This window comes from Momordica charantia, assembly GCF_013281855.1.
Source record: "Momordica charantia cultivar OHB3-1 chromosome 4 unlocalized genomic scaffold, Mcharantia_2.0 BLBB01000004.1, whole genome shotgun sequence".
Taxonomy (NCBI): Eukaryota; Viridiplantae; Streptophyta; class Magnoliopsida; order Cucurbitales; family Cucurbitaceae; genus Momordica; species Momordica charantia.
In genome coordinates this window covers 5,131,562-5,149,680 of record NW_028275162.1, presented here as the reverse complement: position 1 = coordinate 5,149,680, position 18,119 = coordinate 5,131,562, and the positions used below count along the sequence as shown (strand labels likewise).

The window sequence follows — 18,119 nt, the reverse complement described above, 5'->3', positions numbered from 1 at the left end:
TTTACTTTTTAATTTTGAAAAATTACGATTCCACCCTTGAATTTTATATAGTAGCGATAATTTTAAGGGTTAGCTAAATTAAAATGTTTTTTTTTGTTGTGAGTACAGGTTATTTTGTTAAATAGTCAAAAGTATTGGATATTGCAAATTATCTAACTGGTTTTTTTAGAGTGTTTGGTAATTTAATTTTGATAAAATCAATTATTTGAAATTTGAATGGAAAATTCACTGATTTTTTTTTTTTTGAAAAACCTGAAATGAATAAATGAAAATTTCCTTTCAGAACTACCACGGTATCTAATTACCGACCTGATTCTGAAAAATAATAATAATACTACTAATAATTTTGAATATGTATACCATTGCTTTTTCGTTAATTAAAAAAATATTTTTTTATTAATTTTATAATATTAATGATTTTCACTTAGAAATTAAGAAAAAAAAATCAACTTAATGAGCCTCATAGGAGAACAATAACTTTTTTATACTTAAGAAATCAATAGCTTTTTTTTATTATTTTGTTTAAATGAAAATCCTCCCTCTCTTATTTCTTTCTCAGTGATACCCTCTCTAGTCTCTCTTGCCTCCTCTAATTTTTAACTCCAAGTATGGTTACTATAAATTGAGTTTAGATTAAAGTTAAGACTTCTTTGAATAAATTTAACCAGCGGATGTACATAAAATATATATTTTATTGATAAACTTTATAAGATTTATAAATTCTAAATTTTATATACATTACAAATTTTGTATATATGTGATTTACCTATATAAACTTAGTATTGTCGATCCAAACTTGGTTAAAACTGATAAGATATTTATTTCTTCTCTATTAACATTCATCGGGTAAGTCTCAAACCCACCCTTAACATGCCCTCCAAGATGCTCTTTTTGACTCATCGATTTTAACCAAATCTCATTTCTAAACCATTTCTCAATCAATTGGATATAGGTTTATTTTATTTTCAACGGGAGATTTCACGAAGTCCGGTGTATTCTAGCATGTTATAAAAGGATCACAGTATAATAATTTCAAGTATCAACACTCTCTAGTTTCCAACTAGTTTAGATCGTCTTCCTCCTCAACCAAAACCACTCCCAATATAATTTCCGGCCTTCTCTCTCCTCCCGAATTTCCTAGAGAGAGAGAGAGAGCAATGCCGCACAGAAATGCCGCCGTTTTCGCGCTCTTCTGCTGCTTCATAATTCCGCTACCAATAATCTCCCGGCCAGCCGCATCCCCTCCGGCGCCGGCGCCTCATATTCCGGCAATCTTCGCCTTCGGAGACTCCACCGTGGATCCAGGAAACAACAACCACATCGTCACCCTCATCCGCGCCGACCACCTGCCGTACGGCCGAGCCCTGCCGGAGCACGCCGCCTCCGGCAGATTCTCCGACGGGAAATTAGCCACCGACTACTTAGCCTCGGCCCTCGGGATCAACGACCTCCTGCCGGCGTACTTGGACCCGACGCTGTCCGACGGCGAGTTGCTTGGCGGAGCCAGCTTCGGGTCCGCCGGATCCGGGCTGGACGAACTGACCGCGAATTTCTCGAACGCTCTTGACATTTGGAGTCAGTTGGATTACTTCGACGAAGCGACGGCGAGAATACGGAAGGTGGCCGGAGAAAGAAAGGGCGGCGAGATCGTGAAGAACGGCTTGTTCCTCATCAGCGCGGGGAGCAACGATTTGTTGTATAATATTTATTTGTTGCCGAAGAGGATGCTTCAGTTTTCGGTTTCTCAATACCTTCATTTCTTGCTCCACAACCTTGAATCCGTCGTTCAGGTTTTTGTCTCTCAAATTCTCAAACCTCTACATATATTTGGTTCATTTTTAGGGCTAAATTGCATTTTCAATATATGTAAATTGTTTATGCCCTTTAACCTTTTTAGTTTGATAATATTTGATGACTTAAATGAGGAGTTTATGGTAATTTAATTCTCAAAATTGCACCTATAATTTTAACTCATCAAATTTACCCAACAACATAAAGTTGATGGATTTGTTCAAATTTATAATTTAACCTATTTCATAACGAGTATTAGCATGTAGATGTATTAAAGATTATGAGAGAGTTGACATTCGAACACGTACTAATTCTAACCTAAAATTCATTTAAGATCAAAGTCAATTTGATGGATATAAATATTGGATGTGAAGAACTTTGTTACTATCCCAAAAGCTGGTGGGATCGATTTTCGACCTTTCTCCTAATTGAACTAAAAAACAACTCAAATTAAGAAGAGTGTGTTTGAGAGTGATTTTGAAAAAATAGATTTGAGTATAATTAATTTTTCAAAATAAATTTGGAGTGATTTTAAACTTTTATAAAATCAATTTTTTTTTATTTAATATGATGAAAGAAAAGGGGAGGCAATTTTAACTATGTCAAAAAGGTCAAAATACCCTCCCACCCACAAACTTCACCACATATATATATATATATATATATATATATTTAGAAAACCAACTTCACCATTTATTTAGTATCTTTATTTCATGTGATTTCGTAACACAATTTTTATTTTTTTTATATACTGTATGTCATTTCATCCGACCTTTAGAGAAGGAGTAAGCTATACTAAGCTTATGTTGACGATTTTGGTAACATAATTAATATCATAGACTAACAAAATTGATATACATTCAACTACGTACCTAACTAGCTTTTATATATATGTTGTACAATACACAACCTAATTAACTCGACGAAGAACAAACAAAATCAAAGTTTAAATTCTATTTTACTTTCTAAACTTTATTATGACAGGTATGTTGTATTTTTATTTTATTTTTTTTGTTATTCAAGTGTTGATATTTTGTTCTATTATATGAACTTTGCATAAAAAGAATGTTTTAATTATTCTCATTAATTTGCGCACCTAATAAAACAATAAGAGAATATTATTTACAAATTATAGAAAGAAAAAAAAGAATACTCAAGATATTTTTAAAATGTGAAAATATATATCAATTATCAACAGGTTTATATTTATTGGAGCATAGGGTAGGTGCCGCTTTGGCAATTTGCCTTTGCATGCAACTACTATGGCTGCATGTTAATTTTGCAAACCATTTAACAAAAATCTAACATTATATAGATATAGACACAACATTTTAGTTTGTTTGTTTCTTTATATATAACAAGGTATAAGATAAAATTGTGAAGCTGTGAAAACAAATTAAAATGGCATATATTGCAGAGGCTTTACAGCAAAGGAGCAAGAAGGATAATGGTGGTGGGAGTTCCACCAATGGGGTGTCTGCCATTGCAGGTGACAATGGAAAGCTTGATCCCAAATACTGATCACCATATGCTGCACCGCCACTGCAACAACAGACAGAACCATCACTGCCAAGCTTACAACAATGGCCTCAAAGCCCTCTCCTCTAACCTTCAAGCAAACTTGGTGGGAGCCAAAGTGGCCTATCTTGATATTTATGGCCCTCTCATGGACATGCTTGCCAACCCTTCTAAATATGGTCAGGAATCTTCGCCTTTTACGGTCCCTATTTTGTTTTTAGTTTCTGTTAAGCCTGTGTAAATCTATGTCTTATTTCTATGGTTTTAAATCGAAAAAATATTTTTAAAATATAAGCTGAAATTTGAAAGTGGATCAAAAAAGTAGTTTTCGAAAACTTGTTTTTGTTTCTAAAATTTGGCTAAGAAAGAAACAGGTCTTTCTAATCACAAGATTAATACGTACCGAAGAAATTGTGAGCCAACCAGGCATAATTTTTAAACTCGGAAAATTAATTAAAAATGAAATAGTTATCAAACGAGACCTTAGTTAACTCTATCTTTGTGTTAATTATATATGTAGAAATTATATCTATCTACCTATCACACACGAGAGCGTTAACTACCTAGGCTTAAAACTGGAAAAGAAAAAAAATAAGTTTTTAATTTGTTATTATATAGGGAAAGAGTATTAGTTGATTAATGTTGACTTAAATCTCTATTTTTAAATATCAAATAATTATAGATAAATACATGAATTATTATATGTTTAAGGTTTTGAATCTAGTAATGATTTAATGTGGTATTTAAAAGCACCAAGGTTTATATATGTTCAAACCCTAAAATATTATTTCCTCCCAAATAATATTGATAAATGATAATCCTTTTAATTAGATTTTTGTCATAAATATTTTAGCCCAATAGTGAAGATTGAATGTAAAATATAAATAAATAAATACATCCTCTTTAAACCCAAAGTGAAGGTCGACCTCACATAAGATTTGCATTAAAATACACTTGAAATGACAAATCAAAACCAATTATTTTACATAATGCTTAGTGATCAAAACATACATAACATGCATCTACAAAATTACACTAGAAAAGAAATGAAACAAGTATGAAAGTTTGACGAGGTCTGAGAAATCGATTTTTTTTAACGAAAAAGTTGAATTTTTTGCTTACATATATATACATTCTCCTTATGATATGAAAATTTAGAGTGTGTTTTTGGTTTGTGTTATGTGTGGAATTGAAGGTTTTGAGGAGAAAAGTAGAGGGTGCTGTGGAAGTGGGCTAGTGGAGATGGGTCCAATGTGCAGTGCTGTTACTCCCACATGCACTGATGCATCCAAGTTCATCTTCTGGGATGCTGTTCATCCTTCTCAAGCTGCTAATTCCATTCTTGCCAATCGCTATGCAGCCATTACACTCTCACACCTCGCTTAGTCTTAATTAGCAGTTATACGTCGTTTAAGTACTATTTTGATCTATGTGCTTTTAGTACTTTTGGTACATTTTAGACTTTGTATCTATTTTAATTTGTATGCACGTACTTCTAATTTGGTTACTTTCAAAATTTCTATTTTGATCATTGTACTTTAAGAAGTTGATTGTTTCATTTTAACATGGCACCATCACGATCTCGAATGAAACTATCCATGGAATCATATGTCGTGCGAAACGTAGATCATCGCCGTTCTTAATCGAGACTCAGGTTAAGCTCCCCTCTGCCCCACGTGTTGTTCACCGGTTCCAAAATGACATAATCAAATGATTGTTTAGCCAATAATGGATTTCGCACTACATAATGGATCAAAGAACTGAACACATTTCCAATACCCACTGAAGCAATATTGTAGCAGCTTCGGCACCACTTTGTTCAATAAATTTCTTGAAAAATAATCATAAATTATTCGTATTAAAGGGTATTGTTTAAAATTTGTATTAAAGGTTAAATAAAATTATCACCTTTTAAAAGTATAGAGACAAAAAATGAACGTTTTTCTAAAATATCAAAACTAAAATAAACAAAAAAATAAAATTTAAAAAGTAAGAACTAAAATAAAATAAAATAAAAAAATACAAGTACCGAAATAATATTTAGAACCTTTAATTTCATTTCTCTCTCCGATGGTCTCTTTTAAAGGTTAAACCACTACTCAATGGTTTGATTCTTTTCCATAGAATAGTTTTATATAAAGGGTTTGTTTAAAAGTAAACTCTTACCACGCTCTTGAGTGGCTACATTATAAATTCAGTCTGTTGACTAACTTTTATAGTTGTGCTTATTTAAACACTAAACTTTCAAAGTTTTAATTAAATCCGTAAATTTACATTTGATTATAATAAATCTTGTTGTTAATTTCATTATTTAAATGTTAACTCAATACTTTTTTATTGAACTAAAAATAAATGATCTAACTCTGTGTGACAACAAGTGAGTGGCACAACGAAAAAAAAATCCATTTAATTAAAATATATTTTACACACTTTTAGTTTAATTTAGACTTTTTGCCACTTATTGTCATATCATATCATTAGCTTATTAGTTTAATCAACACGTGTATTAATGGATTAAATAAATATCACTGTAAAAATTATGTGCTATGATTTGATCTATACAAAAATATATATTCTTATTTTTCATGACCCGTTATTTATTTTCTAGAAATTAGGAAGAATTTCCTTGAGTTGAAGCTTATAAGAATGGCATCGTCGAAAAACAACTTTATCCAATCCGGGATTTTACATGGGTTCTTATTGACCACTAGGCCTTATTATTTCCAAAATCTCTACGCAATTTCGAAAACGAATCAGAAACAATACGAAACGAGCCTAATTAACTGTAATTGTAAATGCTATTTGACCATAAACCAACTTTCATATCTTAATGGAAGTACAAAAGGGGAGTCTACAAAATAAACCGGCCAAGACAGAGGAGCAATCCAAAATAAACAAAAACAAAGACAAAATCAGGAGAGATTGCTCCAATCGTTGAGAATCAAGGATGATTACAAAACATTTTAGACGATAAAACTACAAAAAAATGCATTAAGATGATCAAAACTCCCTTCAATTCTTAAATTAAGGTACTTGCCTTCAAAAGTCTCCCAAATAGTACTTTAACGTAGCCTGTACAGTATCCTTCCGTGATCTGAAACATTTCAATTCTCCTACATATAGAAAAATGGAAAATAATAATAATTCTAAGGACAATGTAAATTATTGAAAAAATACAAATTAGAAAAGATCAACGTATCACCTTTTTGAAGTTCCAATTATTAGCAGGTCCTAATATCTCTTCATCTGAATGTTGTTCATCACAACTGCCATGCTCAGAAATGGGAGGGATTTGCTTTAGCCGTATTTGCTCTTCCAACTCCTTAATTCGTCGATACAACATCTTTATCTCCTCCTCATCTTCCTTCTCTTGCGTTCTCTCTCGTTTAGGGGCGAGTTTTGTAGTGTGAAAGCCTGCACTAGGTTTGCTCAAACCTCCTTCTCCCTTCACTCGATCAGAGGATTCCGATCTACCCGATGCTCGACGGGTCGAGACATAATCACAACTAGGATTCTTGTTCATGGTCACCTTACGCTTAATATCGACATCCTTCAAGGACTCATCCTAAAATATAATACATGAAACATTGCAAATTATTGTTTGAGATATTGTAATGCTTAACAAAAATCAATAACTTACTGTGTGAAGAAACTACCTCTTCCGTGTCTCTGTTCTCCATCTCTCTTCTTTTTTTGTTCATTCGAGCAGCTTTTTTACTACAAGATGACTTTTTCTACACTCGAGTAGTTCAAAAATAGTTAAGAATCTGTCTCTTTCACACACATATATGAACAATTACACGCAAGAGAGACAATCTTACCAATTCTTCAATTAAGTTAGCATAACCTTTTCTTGATAGTCGGTGATTATACTTGTTTTTTGCACGTCTTTGTACTTGTAATGTCCTCATATTCTTCAAAACAATAATGTCACTGAAAGAGTTATTAGGAAGTCCATCAATTAAAAACATCACGTAAATTCATACCTCGAATTCTTCACTCAAGCGAGATTTGACAAATTGTCGCCAATGATGACTCTCAATGTGCGAATAAGTATCTGGAGGATTTTCCAGACGATGTGGCTGATCTTTGAAAGGAATGATAAAATGAGTCGTCAACCGACTTTTAAACTGCCGGAATGAATTGCCAGCAGCTTGTAAGATGGATTTTTTTGATCCTGCATCAATGACAAAACCAGCCTGCAGATATGAAAGATGATGTAGCATTTGCCCTCAGCTTGAGAAAATTAAGAAAGAAAAGACAGAAGTTAAATGGATTATACCTGAATCAACTTAAAAATCTTCTCCTTCGTCCCGTTAGGTACACGTTTCCAAGTAGAATACGTAATTGGGACATGATAATGGACACAAGAGCCAATGTAACTCTTCAGTTTTGCTCCATTAACACCTATTGGTTGTCCATAGTCGTTATACTCTACTACCTTTCTATCTCCTTGGCTACTACATCGAGTAATCTCGCGCATAGTAGTTGGACCACGCACTCTCTTCTTGTTGCAATCTAACTTCATATAAGATGTTTTAGGAGTATTTTGATTGCAACCACTCATGAGAGGATTTGTAGCATGAGCTGCTTTAACCATTTTGGTTATATTATCCAACTCATCGCCTTCGCTCTCTTCCTCCAATGAGTTGTCCATGTTTTCACCTACTTCTTTGCCTTCAAGTTCATCTGAAAGTTCTTCACCGTGCCAAAACCATGTCTTATAACTTTGATCAATACCATGAATATATAAGTGGTCTCTAATGTCCCTGCTACTTCGAGGTACACGATTTCCGCATTTCAAACATGGACATCTAATGAAAGTTGATCCCTTGGCATGACGTTCTCCAAATTTAATAAACATTTCAACACCCAAGTCATACTCCTTAGATAATCTGCTTTTTCCCATCCATGATTTATCCATAACATTGTCTTCATTCTCTTTGTCGAGTGGTTCGTCCATGTTGTCACCTACTTCTTCATCTTTAAACTTATTTGAAAGCTCTTCACCATGCCAAAACCACTTCTTATAACTTTGATCAATACCATGTATATATAAGTGGTCTCTAATGTCTTGACTACTACGATATACACAATTTACACATTTCAAACACGGACATCTAATGGAATTTGACCCATTTGCATGTAATTCTCCAAATTTAATAAACATTTCAACACCCAAGTCATACTCCTTAGATAATCTACTCTTTCCCATCCATGATTTATCCATGATGACAAATCTAACCAAAAAAAAAAAGAAACTAATTAGGGAAAACACAGTATCATTGCAATCCATAATGACTTTTATGATTAAATAACAATGCATGCATACTTTTGACTAGAAGTGAAAATCAATCTGGTCCAGAAGGCATTGTGCACGAAAATTCGTTTGAGAAATCTTCATCTTTCTATTTGTTCTATTCTTCAAGAGTAAGATCATAAAGGCTAGATTAAAAACTAACTTTCGCAGTTTTTACACCTAAACCAAAAATTAGAAATTAGACTCAATAGCATCAATAAAGAGGAGTTCAATATTCATAATTAAGTATGCACTACAGTAGATTTAAACAAAAAAAAAAAAGAAAAAAAGACATAACAGAGATAAGGAATGCTAATAGAGCAGCCCAGTAGACATATATATGGGAAAGCCTAGAAAAATATTAAAATAGTAAACATGTTTTCCAATAAACAAAAAAGTGACCCTCCTCGACTTAGTTACCATGTAGTGGGTATCGATGGAAATTCTACGGAACAATAGGATTACGATTACATAACAACGTGAAAGTATTATATTCCAGTCGATAACTTCAAGAACACAAGAAGATTTAAATATCAATTAAAGTCGTCATATGTTATATAAATATGTAATTAGAGAAATCAAATGAATCTAAACCCTATATTCTAATTCTACTAAAGCGAGAACAGTAATCGAAGCATAATATTGATATTAGCTTTGAACTTCATTCACATGCACAGGATTGTGGACCCGATCCTAATTCCTAAGTGAGAAAACAAGAGTAAAAATCTTTTGAATCCGTCGCACTAATCTTCGAAAAGCAAGGACCGACGGATGATTGAAGAACTGGAGGGAAGGACCGAAGCGTAAGCGATTTGAATTGAAGGGGCTGAGTTACCTCAAGTCGGCGACGGCGACGGCGACGGTTTAGTAGAGACAAACCTCTCGAGGGTTTCACAGAGTAAAAAGAGACAAAAGTGAAAGTTATTACTGGGCCCCCATGGTAAAAATTGTAGAAACCCAAACTACGTCGTTTTAATATGTGGAGATAGGGTTGTTTCTAGGTCGTGTTGAGGTATTTTTTTCAGATCCAATACAATGGTCCGAACTGTGAATTTATTAAACTCAAATAATCTCTATTAAGTATGGTTTTAAATCACATTATAACAAAAATAAATAAATGTTAATATTTTAAACATTTATTTACATATTTTTTATATCAAATAATTCATCACTAAATAAATATATTCCTATGTAATTTCATGATAAGTAAAATAAATATGTTTAAAATGAATAGTAAGTTAGGTTTGCTTCCGTCAATCCAAACTTATTTCAGGTGAATTCTTAAACAAATCAACCTATAGAGAACTTGATCCAACCTAAATCGTATAGGTTGAGTTGGATTGATTGATTGTTTTAAGTCATCAGATTTTTTATTTACCGAGTCATGATATTTTTTATTTTAAGGTCCAAAATTGTTTAATGAGACTATAAAATATAAAAGATAAAAAAAAATGGAAAAGAAAAGGTTGGAAAAGAATCGGAAAGAAAATGAAAAACCATTTGGAATCAAATATCTTAAACATATTTACTAAAACTAAAATTACTTTGAAATTGAAATTAAAATATTAGGTAATATACTATATAAATTTACAAATTTATTTTGCGTGTTTATTAAGTTTTTAAACTTTAAAAGTTTAAAAGTTTTAATTATGTCTTTTCAACGTTTAACTTTAATTCAATAAAATTTTATTGTAAATATTGTTGGTTAAATATTCACATGATACAAAGGAAGCAGATCAAATATATAAAATAAGGGAGGACAAACCAAAAAATTCTGGTGCTAATAGATTAAAAACATTTTATATCATTTCTTTTTTACTTGTCCATCTTTAGATGGTCTAGTAAATTTGTACTACGTTATGTCAATGTATTGGTTATTAGTAAGTATGTTTTCTTTAGTACAACATATTAGAGAGAGGATTCAAACTCACAATCTAGAAGTATATACCAATTACCGTTGAGTTATGCTCGCTTTGACAAACATGTTCCTTTACTTGTCTATCCTTATATCCTTATAATCGTAGAAATTCAATTTGCGTGATATGTTTACTTCTATTCAATGCAACTAAAGAAAATTCTATTTTGTATTTCACATTTGAATTGAATAAATATTTATAAAATTGTCATTATTTACGATAGTCAACGAGTTAAAAAATTCATAATCATCATTTATTAAAATTATGCTTAAATATCATTTCGGTACAAAGGTTTATGTTAGTTATTGAACTTTAAAAATAATTATTTTGGTCCCTTAACTTTAATAAATCAATAACTCTTGTCGTTGCTATTATTGTCTCAACCACTCAATACCCAATATATGTGACTCCAACATAGAGAAATCTGTAAGTTTTAGAAAAAGAATAGAGAACTCTTTAATGGAAAATGTAGTACTCACTTCTTCCAGTCGCATCATAAAATAATATATTATTTATTTTATTGATCCACACTAGTCTAGTATGGAATATGATAAATATTATTGTTGATAGGATAAACAATAAATGAAATTAGGTAGGGAAACTTTTATTTTCTAATATATATACTCATGTCAGTATGTTTTTATATATATTTGAAGCCACACTATCTATTTATGACAAAATTATGATTATTTATTTATTATAAATTTTATGATTGAAATAGATATTTTTAGAGTTGGGTGATGAAAATAGATCAAATTTTTTTTTTTTTTTACCATTATAACTCTTATCGTGGGAGAAATTTAAAAAAGAATAAATTATAAACCAGGTTTACTTACCAGGAATCAGAACGGGAATAAACCAGAATAAAAAATGAATGAAATCAATTGGACCGAAAATGCTATTCTTTGATGTTGTTTACCAAAAAATTTTTGGAATCGGAATTAGAATTTTTTTGATGTTATTTACTAAAACTGTCTCGAATCGGAATCAGAATCACAATTACTAGTACACCTCTTTCTTCTTCCTAATTAATTATAAATATATTATTGTGTTAATTTTTTTAAACAATAACAATATATTTTATTTTATTTTATTACTATATGATTTATAGTAAATATTTTTTATTATAACAATTTATCTAATATTAATAATAATAAATAATTAAAATAAAATTACATCGACTAAAATATTTTTTATTAGAATTTAATATAAAATATTATTATTCTAATATTCAATATTAGTAAATTCTATTTTTTTAAAATCTATTAATATTAAGAAAGTATAAAAAATTTTAATTTAATATAACTTTATAATATTTTATAATAAAATCATATCAATCAATAAAAGTTGTATAATTTTTTTATTAGAAAAAAATATTAGTAGTATAAATGAAAAATAAATAATTAATAACAAGTCATAAGTCTTCAATAAAGAGAGAGAAATGACAAAAGTAGTAAAACAACTCTAATAAACATGTGGGACATACGAAATAAACAATGAGAATAAGATAGTCAAGGATTCCCAAATTTGACGTGGGTCCCACAATTTGAAAAATTCATTCTCATTCCTTGATTCCTATACGCTAGAAGTAAATATGGTCTAAGTTCAATTTGGTATTGACAATGTGACAAGCACGATATTAAATTTCTATCGATATTCGACATTTTTATACATCTATGGGTTTAGTATCAGCATGAGAGGTGAATCAAACATGTTTATACTATCGCAAAAAAGTTGTCAAAATATAAAAAATATCAACATAATATCACTAGTATGGACATAAATTGATATTTAAAATTTTTAACTTATTTAAAAAGTGTGAAATAATTATTTGTTAATTTAAATATTTATTATGAATTTTTTATTTTATAAAAATTTCAAAAATATCTCTTTAACATCGATATTTTATCAATATTTCTATTAATATTTTCATAAAAGTGAGACTTCGACATTTTCATCGATACCAACATTTAAAATCTAGATTATGAACAAACCAACAAAGTGACTCAAGTGGGTTCAAGAGGAACGAAGCGGTTCCTAGATCCAGTAAAGCTCAATAATAGTGAGATTGAGGGGCCGTTTGGTTGAGTTTGGGATTAAGTTGTATGGGAATAAGATGTCTGGGAATCATTTGTTGTGTAGGGAAATGTTAAATTTTATGGGAATAAATGACTTATTGTCGAAGAGAATGATGTCAGATTTGTTTTAAAATTAATCAAAATCAACTCTCAACCATTAATTTATCTTAGATAATTTTAAATAAATAATTGGTAGTTAATTTATTTTTATTAAGTTAAATTATTAAAAATAGGTCACAAAAAATGAGAGACAATGCAACTTATTGGTACGAGTAACAGTGACTACCAATTATTTTTAGCATTTTCTTAACATATTTGCTTAGTATAAGGATCCCTCTGACTTTGATGGAGTATCAAATTACTCAGTATTATCCTCCTCCTCAAACGTCACAAATTGACTTTGAGCCTTATAATAATATTTGGTAGACACTATATGTTGCCAACTCTCTGATTATGTTGACATGTGCACAAACAAGAAAACTCACAACAATGGTTCAAACTCTAGTAACAACAACACCCTTCTTTCCTCATCCTTCCCTCTTCATTCAAATTTGAAAGGGAACGCCTCCTCTTTCCCTCCAAACTTCTCAGCCCTATTACCTCTCCCCCACGGCATGCAAAGATTTTTTAATTTAACTTTTTATTAATAGGTATTGACCCGGCCGGTCAGCACTTAAATTGTATTTTTACCTCAAATGTAGGAAATTCGAGACTATGAATGATCTTGCAGAGAAAAAATAAATGAGCTAGGCAAAGCATACGTTCTTCACCCTACGAATGCGAATGAGAGCTAAACTCAGAGAAAAAAAATGGTTGAAGCAGACGTTAGAGCATCCAAATAAAACAGCAAAAAGCCTATTATTTTCAAAATCAAATCTATAACTTAGAATCAAAAAAATATTTTCTAAAAAAAAAAAAAAAAAACCTTCGGGTAGGGCCAACACAACACCCAGTTTTTATTTTCATTTATATTTCAAAACCATTGCACACAAAAATATATAATATTGAAATAAGCAATAACTAATTATGTGGATCTTATTCCTTAATTATAAATATTAAAATTGAACAAGAGTCGATGGTAATTATTTTGGATTTCCAAATGCCGCCTTGTATTCCGCCCACAGTTGATTCACCGGCTTCCCCAGCAGCTGCACAAAGTAATCGGGAGAGTAGCCGGTTCTAAGCCTCCGGTTCAGCTCCGCCACGAACCCACTCCTCCGCCCATCCAAATACTCAAAAAACCTCGCCGTCTTGTCGTACCCTTCTTCCCAACTTCTCCCGCCGCCGGGCCTCACCCAGTGCCCCGGAATATACCCTGACTTCAGCCGTACGTAATCGGCGATCCCTTCGATCACCCACCCCGGCGCCGATGGGTTTCCGTTCCACTGCCACACATGGGTCATTTCGTGATACAGTATTCCTGCACACGCAAAATATTGTAAGGAGAGAAAGTAGACCAATACATACCTAGTATAAACTTTTGTTAGTTCTCTTATTTAACACGATATCTTGCGACAGAAAAATTAATACACAATTAAGATAACATATTACCAAAAATGATGAAAAAGTAAATTAAAATCGAAAAGATGTTGGAATTTCTAATAACGTGGAGTCACACATGTAAGCATTTGATGTATTTTTGCTATTTAATTACATCAAGATAAGTGATCTAATTATGTAAGTTTTGGTTTAATTGAATAATTATAAAATGATCCCGAGTAAAATGTATAAATACTATAAAATAATTTCCAATTTAATGAGGGGTTAAACTGAAAATATCAAAACTATGTAATCGATTAGTGGTTTCACTCCATCTTTGGAAGAGAAACGACTCTCTACTCTTTCTTCTATTTGAATAGAATTGAGAAAACTCAATAAGTCAGTGAGTTATCTTAACTTGGAAAATTCAATTCTATAAATTTATTTTTATTATAAATTCAGGTGAGCTTCCGCTTATTTTTGTTTCACTGTCTTAGGATAAGAAAAATAGATCTACAACCTCTTGAGTCATGTGTTTTAATTTATTGGGAAAATGGACAAAACAAACATTCTACAAGGGTTTTTTAAGTTTTTTAATCATCCTTTTCAAAACATAAAGTTTTATAGGCATTTGCTGACATCACCTTCACACCAAATGATCCTCACTACCCTCCACTAATATTTTAGACTTCCCTCCTTTTTCGAGATTTTTTTTTCTTATCGTTTTTCATCATTCTCTTTTCCTCTTCAACAAAGTTTTTTTTCTCATTCTCTCTAAAATTTTCTTGGAGTTTCTCTTTTCCTTCTTCCATATTTCTGTATTTTTTCTAATTACTATTATTTCCTTTCTTCTTTACCGACCACAAAAAGCAATTTACTTTTAAATAAAAAAACCCCTAAATCTTTGAGCTTTTTTTTTAAAACCAGCAGCCTCCATGGTTCCCGTGACTTCGTTGACGACGGTTGCATCAAAGCCGACGAAGGAAGTCATTTGCCGAAGAAAGAAGCTCAGTGGAAGAGGAATGGGGGAGGAGATAAAGAGAGAGAGCGAGGGTGAGCGAGAGAGAGAGATCGAGGGTGAGCGAGAGAGAGATCGAGGGAATCTAAAAATAATATTTTTAATGAGATTGTTTTTTTTACAGTATCTAAAAATTAATTTTGAATTAATGTTTATCAAATCAAATTAATTTTGACAAAAAACGGAATCTCAATATTAATTCAAATTGTTTCCCGAAATCTCTCGTCAATCTCCTTAAATCCCTCAATAGTTTTAATATAATTGAATTTCAAATCCCCCAATTTTGCTTTTCAAATCCCCCAATTTTGCTTTCCCATCTTTCATTCCTCGCTCAACCTCGCTCTCTCTCGCTCCCCCTCGCTCAACCTCGCTCCCCCTCGCTCAACCTCGCTCTCCCATTCCTCTTCGACTGATCTTCTTTCTTCGGTGAACGACCTCTTCGTCGGCTTTGATGCATCCGAGGGAGATGAAGGTAGAGAAAGGAAATAAGGAGGGAAGTCTAAAATATTAGTGGAGGAGAGAGAAGAGAGATGGAGTCTGGAAGAGAAAAAAAAACAAGGAGGGGCATGAGAGCTCATTTGTGAAAACTTTATGATGTCAGCAGTGACAAGAAAACTTGTGTTTTGAGAAGGACGATTAAGACCTCACAAAATTATTTTGTCCATTTTCCCTCATTTATTTCCAACCAGAGAAAAATATTTAGTGGCCTATCTCTGCACAATTCCCAAGTCAGCACCACTTAAGTATTTTCCTTACTAAAATAAGATTAAACATATAAATATAATTTTTGGAACTCCAATTTAAATTTTTTAAAGATTTAGCGGTAGTTTTATCACCTGTTATCTCCCTCTTCAAATCGCCGCCGTAGCCGGCGATATAGCTTGCGCTGATGTGAATCTGATTGTTGTCAGCGAACGCCACTCCGTTGTAGTCTCTGTCGATGAACAGGGTGACCGTCTGCACGTTCTTCCGGTCGGCGGCGGTGCTTTGCCTGAAAATGTTCCAGATAAAATTAGTGGCGGCTTCCAGCGTCTGCCGGCTGTAAATCGCTCCGATTTCGTTGTTGAAGCGAACGCCGCCGGGAGTGCCGCCGGCGTTGCCGGTGATAGTGTACTCAACGGCGGAAACCATTTGCAGGAGAGCGAGAGAGGGCAAGAGGAAGAAGATTAAGTTATTGGAAGCCATGGCCGTTGTGGGGCTGAGCTTCCATCTGCTTTAAATAAGGAAGATAGATGAAGGCTGGTCAATTTTGGTCCACTTGGCCGTGCTTACGTGGATTTGCTTTAAATAAGGAAGATGGAAGAAGACTGGTCAACTGTTGACTGGTGCTGCCGTGTTCCACTCGGCTACGCTTACGTGGAATAAAGAATTTTCTTCCTTTTTCTTTTTGGTTTTGGAAACTGATTTTATTATTTATTGTTATTAAATTTTTCTGAATAAAAAGTCCTTGATGAGATCTGAAATTCCTAACTCTTGACAAAAAGTTGGTCTGAAAAGTAAATTTCCTTTTTCTTTAATTGAAGTTGGAGTAAATTTTCGCTAAGAGTTTACAATTATTAGATTTTTTTTAATTGAATTTAAATAAGTATATATTAAAAATTTAAACTCCCCTTGTTTTGTGATGGGCTGATTTTCCCCTTTAGCTTTTAAGAGTGAAAATAAACTTGATGTTTCTCAAAATGTAGCCTAGACGACTTGTTACTGGCTCTCTTCATTAGGTTTTTTTTTTTTTTTAAAGAAAATATATTTAATGTTCTCTAAACTAGCTGTTTAAAAAATGAATGGACATTGCCGGTCTACTACTATCAAGTCTTGTATTTCTAGCTGTTGAAATTCTTATAATTAAAGAGGATCGACACATCTTGCTATTATTAGTCATTAAATTAGATCTCGAAAACTTCGTTGTAGAATCCGATTTGTTACAAGTTGTGTATTTGATTAAGGGTGAGTTCGAGTCGACCAACGAACTCAAGACTTGCGTGTTGGATATTTTGAATGGTTGAAAAAATTAAAAGTCAAGACATCACTTGATATAATGAAAACCAAGTGACCACTTTTTTTTTGGATTTTTTTTTTAATAATCCTATTTTCAAAAGTAATTACGAAAATATGTCACCCCCAAACTATTTCCAAAAATAATGCTTGTCAGCAAAAACAAAACAATTATTATATATATATAACACAACGTTTTAAAATAAAATGTATACTGTGTACAGTGGCTAAGAGACTTTTTAAGTTAAAGGTCATGCGTTCTAAGTGTTGATACTTTAGTTTTTTTTCGTTTTGGTAATATTATTATTATTATTATTTTCTGAATTCTTATTAATAAAATAATATTACCAAAACAGTAAAAAAAATCTCCAATATTACCACTCAAAACCACGCCCTTCAATTTATAAGGTGGCCTCTTATCCACTGCACCACAATATACATTTAATTTTAAAACGTTGTCTTATGTATATATAATAATAGTTTTGTTTTTGCTTAGAATAATATTAACATCTCTTGAAGAGACGATCAGGCGGGATATTTGAAATCCCGCCATACATGTCTTCTCTTGAAGAGACGACCAAACCTTATTTTTTTTAAAAAAATTAACGTGGCACTTTGTAAGCGCCACGTTAGCTGGTCGTCTACGAGACAACCAGCGTTTGCCACTTCACAGGTCGTCTCTTAAGAGACCTGTTATTTCCAAGATATTATTTTTGGAAATAGTTTGGAAAGTGGCATATTTTCGTAATTACTTTCGAAAATAGCATTATTAAAAAAAATTCCCTTTTTTTCCCTTCTTAAAAAAACTAAATGAAAGCTTTGATTTCAAAAGAAAATAAGCACTAAAATTTTGAATATTACGGAAAATATATAAATACATAAATTTATATGTTTATTAATAATTAATTAAATTTCTAGTAAAAAAAATTGCTAATAAAATATTGGAAAATAAATATAAATAGCGACAATTTTTAATTTAAGAACACTCCCTTACTCTATTAGGAAGTTTTTAACCTCAACGTTTCTGA

The 18,119-nt window shown here is 31.9% G+C and overlaps 3 protein-coding genes and 1 long non-coding RNA gene across 5 annotated transcripts; 1 reads left to right on the top strand and 3 right to left on the bottom strand.

Moving 5' to 3' along the window:
- Positions 1-1,030: 1,030 nt before the first annotated feature.
- LOC111017313 (GDSL esterase/lipase At2g40250-like) lies at positions 1,031-4,873 on the top strand. Its single transcript, XM_022293026.2, has 3 exons — positions 1,031-1,790; positions 3,209-3,488; positions 4,505-4,873. Exons 1-3 carry the CDS (start codon positions 1,158-1,160, stop codon positions 4,693-4,695), a joined length of 1,104 nt encoding a protein of 367 aa, XP_022148718.1. The 5' UTR covers positions 1,031-1,157; the 3' UTR covers positions 4,696-4,873.
- A 1,237-nt stretch (positions 4,874-6,110) lies between these two features.
- LOC111017298 (uncharacterized) lies at positions 6,111-9,585 on the bottom strand. 2 transcript variants are annotated; one of them, XM_022293007.2, is made up of 7 exons: positions 9,444-9,585; positions 7,592-8,549; positions 7,296-7,508; positions 7,131-7,223; positions 6,966-7,043; positions 6,512-6,874; positions 6,111-6,422 (listed from the first exon to the last, which is right to left on the bottom strand). In XM_022293007.2, the coding sequence occupies exons 2-7, from the start codon at positions 8,537-8,539 to the stop codon at positions 6,414-6,416; spliced, it is 1,704 nt and encodes a 567-aa protein (XP_022148699.2). In that variant the 5' UTR covers positions 8,540-8,549; positions 9,444-9,585; the 3' UTR covers positions 6,111-6,413. The 2 variants fall into 2 exon arrangements, with proteins under 2 accessions (XP_022148699.2, XP_022148697.2); XM_022293005.2 differs by lacking the exon at positions 9,444-9,585 and adding an exon at positions 8,642-9,429.
- A 3,949-nt stretch (positions 9,586-13,534) lies between these two features.
- Positions 13,535-16,309, bottom strand: LOC111017306 (uncharacterized). Its single transcript, XM_022293019.2, has 2 exons — positions 15,936-16,309; positions 13,535-14,022 (listed from the first exon to the last, which is right to left on the bottom strand). The coding sequence occupies exons 1-2, from the start codon at positions 16,282-16,284 to the stop codon at positions 13,685-13,687; spliced, it is 687 nt and encodes a 228-aa protein (XP_022148711.1). The 5' UTR covers positions 16,285-16,309; the 3' UTR covers positions 13,535-13,684.
- LOC148211684 (uncharacterized) lies at positions 14,406-15,929 on the bottom strand. The gene is made up of 2 exons (XR_015790466.1): positions 15,466-15,929; positions 14,406-15,435 (listed from the first exon to the last, which is right to left on the bottom strand). It is a non-coding gene; the product is annotated as an uncharacterized LOC148211684 (long non-coding RNA).
- Positions 16,310-18,119: the final 1,810 nt, after the last annotated feature.

Coding starts and splice junctions, on each gene's coding strand:
- LOC111017306 (XM_022293019.2), bottom strand. CDS start 16,284: ATGGCTTCCAATAACTTAATCTTCTTCCTCTTGCCCTCTCTCGCTCTC. Junction 14,023..15,935: donor TTTGAAGAGGGAGATAACAG/GTGATAAAACTA, acceptor TTGCGTGTGCAG/GAATACTGTATCACGAAATG.
- LOC111017313 (XM_022293026.2), top strand. CDS start 1,158: ATGCCGCACAGAAATGCCGCCGTTTTCGCGCTCTTCTGCTGCTTCATA. Junction 1,791..3,208: donor ACCTTGAATCCGTCGTTCAG/GTTTTTGTCTCT, acceptor CATATATTGCAG/AGGCTTTACAGCAAAGGAGC. Junction 3,489..4,504: donor TGCCAACCCTTCTAAATATG/GTCAGGAATCTT, acceptor GTGGAATTGAAG/GTTTTGAGGAGAAAAGTAGA.
- LOC111017298 (XM_022293007.2), bottom strand. CDS start 8,539: ATGGATAAATCATGGATGGGAAAGAGTAGATTATCTAAGGAGTATGAC. Junction 7,509..7,591: donor AGATTTTTAAGTTGATTCAG/GTATAATCCATT, acceptor TCATATCTGCAG/GCTGGTTTTGTCATTGATGC. Junction 7,044..7,130: donor CTAACTTAATTGAAGAATTG/GTAAGATTGTCT, acceptor ACTCGAGTGTAG/AAAAAGTCATCTTGTAGTAA.